Genomic DNA, 6,000 nt, shown 5'->3' with positions numbered 1-6,000 from the left:
GTATTAGTGATTTTTTAAAACTTGGGAAATGAAAAAAAAAATTATGACATCGGCCTTGAGAATTTTTTGTTTAACAAAACTGATGAGTTTTCAAAGGGGGTACGGTTTGGCAGATTTTTATGGTATTTGGGTAGATTTTTAAAATCCAGTTGGCAGAATGCCTGAAATTAATCTGGCAACCCTGGTTGGCAGCGTTCGTTTGGGAGAATAAGTTTGCCCATTGTCGCAGTGCCTCAGATGTTCCTTGTGCAATATAATGTTATTCATTATTCATTAAATGAACAGCAATACAATAACAATAGTCAACATCGCTAACTGCAATGCTTGATGAATGCTTGCAGTTGCAGTTTGGAACTGAGAACAATTGTATTGTAATTGTGCTTTTTGTGCCTTTTGTCACACTCGAGCCGGTAAGAGTAAGAGTAAGATCTTGGACTTAGACTTGGGGGAGCCTTGACTTGGACTTGGTCTTTTCTTTGAAATTTGTTGAAACTTTCATTATTTTGTACACAGCATGTTATCACCGTACAGTGATAATGGTGTGGACGGCTATATTCACTGATAATAGTATGGGAGACTATTTTCACCGTAAGGTAATAGGTCTTGGTGGACGATTTTCACCGTGCCGTGAAAATAGCCAGACACACTATTCACCGTACGGTGATGATAATGGTGGGGAAGGCTCTAGATATATATTCAGTGTGCTGTGATAATAATGTGGGAGACTATGACTAGGTTCATGTGGAAGGCTATATATTCACTGTATTGTACGGTGATAATAGTATAGTAATAGTGGAGATCAAGCGAATAATTACTATTGACATAAATAATTAAAGTTAAAGTTAAAGCTAGAGCAAAGGTAATTTTATGGTCTGTAACGTATAAATTATTTTTTGAATTGATATGTTCGGTGTTGGCTCACTTGTAAATCAGTAATGACGACTGAGAAATCCAAAGACCTGTGTTGCAATTCTTTGGGTTTTTTAAAAATGTGTTAACTTTTTTTTTTGTTGATTGGAAAGCCGATGGGTCTGCTGATAGAGGTCTTAAACATTTTTCATGATTTGACAGGGGACCCTGAAATATAGGTCATATAATTAGGGAGTTTAATAGAAATTCTAAATGTACCTCACACACTTAAAACCAATGTCATATGAAAGAGCTGGCAACACAGATTACAAAACAGTTTGAATTTTGTTTCTATCTTGATTAGAAATGTAGTTATGGCAGTTCAAAGTCTGAAATTTCAGACCGATTTTTACCTCAAAATTACCATTGCAAAGTTGTGACCGAAATCGCATGATGTTAATAAAAAATGGTTAAAACAGTCAATATGGAGTTCTTATCATATATTGTATACCAAAATGTTCGTCTTATCGAGGACAATGCATTTACATTAATAAAGAGGAAGATAAACATTTCAAATTAACACATTATTACATAATATGACGCAAATGTTACATAATCAAAAACTCGGCTAGACGTAAGAAACAATTTGCTATATCACTTTTGGAATTATCCCCAATATCTCACTGAAACAATTGCAAATAATTCCCCTCTATGAATTAATACATAGAGAATAAAAAAAGGGTTTTTAAATGAAAAGATATAAACATGTTGTGTAATGACATAATGAGTTTATTTTTACCTATGGCAATTTAATTGCATATAAATAAAATGGTAGATTGAAAAAGTTCAAATAAATTGAAACGGATTCCCTATTACTATTCTAATTAGAAGGAAAGTTCTGGCTTTTAATACTTTAAAAAATTCTGCTGAACCACTTTGGGTTTATTGCTATTACATTTGAACTGACAATTAATATAATTTTATCCCCCCCCCACCCCCCCCCCCCCCTTCCCTTCTCTCTCAATGTATGGGGGTGTCAAAATGTATAACTAAAAGAACTTCTTACCATAATAATTATTAAGGCTAAGGCCTTTAGAATATGGATACAAATGATAAACATATGGAAAAGAAACTTGATGGCAAAGTAAAATAAAATTCAATTAAAGCAATTGGTATTTATAAAATATCGATATTATTAAAATCGGATTTCACAAAGAGAAGAAATATATGAACTTTTAAAACAAAAACTATAAAATGCCCATAAATAAAGTTGGAAAGTATGTATTCAAAATAAAAACATAGTAAATAATAGTACTGAAAATATTATGGACTAAAATTAAAATAATACATAACTAAATTTAATATATCGATATCGTCCGGCAGCCATGATGAGATGATAATGTAAACATGGCATTTCGGCGCAGAGTTAAAAGGTGTCTGCGCATTGATATAGAGCCCTGAAATTTGGCATGAATAAAGTTTAGATGTTATTCTAAAAACAAGCGTTTAAATTTTAAAAACACACACGGTAAATAAAAAAAATAAATGCATTTGAAAATTGCCAAATTTCAACTTCATATGACTTCTGGAATTATTAATGGATTTTTTCTTAATTGGCACCATTTAAAAGGAAATTGAAAGACGAAAATAATGATACCAAAATATCTGCGATATTCCTCTTTATAACGAAGTTATGCATCTTTAATTGAACCCCCCAAAACGCAAACGGCAATTTCCAGTCACAACTTTCCTACTGGCGAGTTGGGTTAAAATTTGACTGCCACTGCTGCTGCTCACTAAACTGCCTAATATAATGCAATGTTATCGTGTATTAAAATTTTTCTTCTTTTCTCTGCAGGTGAATATAATTAAATAACCAGCAACGTTCTAGTTTCACATGAAAATGGGTGAAATCAGCCTTGAAGCAAGTAACGTCAGCAGATTTCTTGTGAGCCTCAGTAAGTCTATTCAGGCCCTATGTCATGGATGTATGGACTTTGATGACAGCATAGTGATGATGGGTTACATCAACATCAACATTGACAGTGGTAAAACTTTGGATTGTGTCCTCAATGAGAAAGTTTGTCGGAGTGCTGCAAATTCTATGACTTGTATTAGTAATAGTTTTCAGGCTAAGAAAGAGAAGCAGAAGCAAACCAAAGATGGTTCCTGCTCCCCGATGCCTGAACAGGAATATCCACTCCATCAGTCATCCCAGAAAAGACCCTATGGCAATGAATTCAATGAGTATAATAACGCCCAACTTGGATCATCTAGAAAAAGGCAAAGATATCGCGTAAAACCTGTCTTATCTTATTCTGACTCGTATTCCTCTTCCGAATCAGCATTTCATGAACAGTCTGCATCTACTTCAGAATTCACAAATCCTGAATCAAAAGTTAAGATTGAAACACATGACAGTGCCCCTCCTGATTTTGATAACACCGCCTCAACGTCCTCAGGAAATTTTTTCGTAAAGGAAGAACAGGGGGAGTTATCTGCAATGGAAAGTAATGTTTCATCGCAAGATACTGCTGGTGACCTTGACCCATCTCGTCAAACAAATACTGCTGGGCAATCCTATGATTCTCGAATAGGAGGTGACCAATCGGACATGAATGGTAATCCAAACAATAACAATACAAGACCAACGGGAGACAACAGTGTTGAGACATTCCTGGGTACAACATCAGGAAGCATTCAAGCCACACAAGTGGCTTACAATAAACAGCCACATGGTAGTCAGGAAGATATGGATGGTGCCGATCAGTATGAAGTAATTGAAATCGGAGATGAAGATGAAGACGTCCAAGGACTTTTTGATCAACCGGGTGAGTTCTTTTAACTTCAATTTACTACAGGAGAGAAGCAGTTCATTTTATTTGGGTATCTTTGTTCAGCTTTTATCTATTTTTTATCAACGACTCTTTTGCTCTGATTTTGTTTTTCATTGTAATTGTAACTCTTTTGTATCAACTGAATTTCCAATCTAGAAATACAACCCACCCACCTGTCCCACTATCACTTTTTTACCAGATGATTACATTAATAAATAATAAATCTTTATTGTCCTAAAAAAGTGGCAATTTGTCATTTGGTTACACATTTATAACAATACAATATTGACATAGACACACTCACACATATGCTCACTAGTAACATCGTAGTCATCGAGGGAAAAAAAAAAAGTCAAGTCCATTTGTCAAGGAATAGAGTTGAAAGGGTGTTTAAATTCAAAATAGGTTTTTTTTTTTTATCTGTCAGCTTTATATATTATCAAAACCTGAAATAAGAAAACAAACTCATTACTTAAATTGGTGACAATAAATAAAACTGAAATTGATCAAGCCATTTTTAGATATTACATTTACTGGAGTCTGTTTATAATTCTTCAGGCTGAATAAAAATTTTAATAAAAAGAATAATTTAGATATTTAATTAGAATTTTGATGATTAAGCAGGAGATAAAATGTTATTTAAAGAGAAAAATTAGTAGTCATAGCCTTAACCAACTGGTTCTCACCTGAAGGAGAAAAAAGGCAAACAGTACAAAAAAACAACAAAAAAACAAAAACAAACCTGAGACATGAATAAAAATAACAGGTGGATTCTTATACAGTTTTAATACATAGACAGGAAATTTAATTCGAACATGAATGGGAAAAACATTCCTCTACCTTCCTGACACAAACACACACACACATACACACACACACATACACACATTGTCCTTTCTCTTTGCTTGCTTTTCTAATATCATACTCTGGTAATTGTAACACTGGAGAGGCAGGTTATTATTAGACTGTGACCACTGAATTAATTGTTATGATAAGCCAGTTTGTACCTTTATTTATTATTCATTCTCTTCTTCCTGCTTTAACTCATAGCCTCCTATCCTCCTCCTCCTCCTCCTCCTGCTATTGTCTTCTTTCTTTTGCCCAACATTTCAATGGACTGTTTCAATCCTTGATGAGTGATATAATTGCAGATGCTAGATACAAACCATCTATCTCCCTAGATAATGTTTTTATTTGAGAATCAAAGGAAAAAGATCCATCAGTTATAGTTATATAAACTAGTATTGTATACCGCATAACCAACAGTTTTGTTTATGACTCTTACACTCACTTTAAATAATGTTGAGCTCTGATTGATTGAACAAAATTATTTTGTTTTATAATTTTTAAACAATATTTTTCCATTTATATGACAATGAAAACTGCATTTCTTATGAAAAGTCATGGAGATCGATGATTTATGTCAGAGACCATTAATGTAAATTTCCGACTAATCCTAACAGGTCCAATAATGATCATTATCATTTCATTTTATGATGTGTTGTCAGTTGTGTCTTCATTTTATTTTGATGACATCATCTACTTTAATGAGTAAATTTATTATTTACAACTTAACTTGGCTGTAATGTAGAAAAGTATTTAAGGGGAGCACAAAATGTGCAAACAAATCTAGAACTCAGTGACCCAGTGGTTAAGGCGTTGCACTATGACTTGGAAGGTCCCGGGTTCGAGCCCCGCTCCAGTCACTTTAGTTTTATTCCTTGGGCAAGATGATTAATTATTAACCCCCAATTTGTGAACTTTGGACAACATGGGTGATTCCTGTTGACATTAGACATCTTGTTTGATGGGTTATCTATATTCCGTCGTGGAATGCTGAGGCAATGGTTTCTGATGGTACTGTGGTCGAAAGACGCAATCTTTTTTTTTTTTTTTACAAAATATTATCATGAGTTTAATTAAAATGATCAACCAAATCAAGCCGTATGGGATATGATTCTTATTCTATCGATTGAAATGAAGACAATTCCCCCAACAAGCAATAGCTTGATATCAACACATCATACTATTAATAATTAACACTACTCTTCACTCTCTCTATGTGAAGGGTTTGAATTCATTGGCTTCTTGTTGAGAAGTGAATAATTTATAAAATTGCTACCCTTGCTTATAAATCTTTACACAGTGGGTTCCCGTTGTTTATTAACAATCTTTTAGTTGTATATACTTCAACAAGAACCTTGAGATCGAGTGATGGTAAGCTCAAACTGGTGAGACCAAAGGCACTTTGTAAGGTTGGCACTCAATCGTTTCCAGTTTGCCACCCTTCAATATTGGAATTCCCGACCAACAT

At 33.9% G+C, this 6,000-nt stretch overlaps 1 protein-coding gene across 25 annotated transcripts in view; it reads left to right on the top strand.

Annotated features, from left to right (window-relative positions):
* The first annotated feature begins 169 nt into the window (after window positions 1–169).
* LOC144964405 (uncharacterized) overlaps window positions 170–6,000 on the top strand; it is a 52,234-nt gene continuing 46,403 nt past the window's right edge. For 15 of the 25 annotated variants that reach the window (XR_013643829.1, XR_013643824.1, XR_013643823.1 and 12 more), the window contains exons 1-2: window positions 189–410; window positions 2,708–3,680. Coding sequence is in view for 18 of the 25 variants with exons in the window: in XM_078898609.1 (XP_078754735.1) it covers window positions 2,747–3,680 (934 nt within the window). In the remaining 7 variants the exon portion in view is untranslated. Of the gene's footprint in view, window positions 411–512; window positions 860–2,707; window positions 3,681–6,000 lie in introns of those variants that run through there. The other 10 variants (XM_078898624.1, XM_078898620.1, XM_078898615.1 and 7 more) reach the window with 10 other exon arrangements.

This window comes from Berghia stephanieae, chromosome 2 (assembly GCF_034508935.2).
Source record: "Berghia stephanieae isolate SIO BIC M18660-M18661 chromosome 2, UCSD_Bste_1.3, whole genome shotgun sequence".
NCBI lineage: Eukaryota > Metazoa > Mollusca > Gastropoda > Nudibranchia > Aeolidiidae > Berghia > Berghia stephanieae.
Note: the sequence above shows the minus strand (reverse complement) of the source record. Positions and strands in the feature narration are given on the sequence as shown.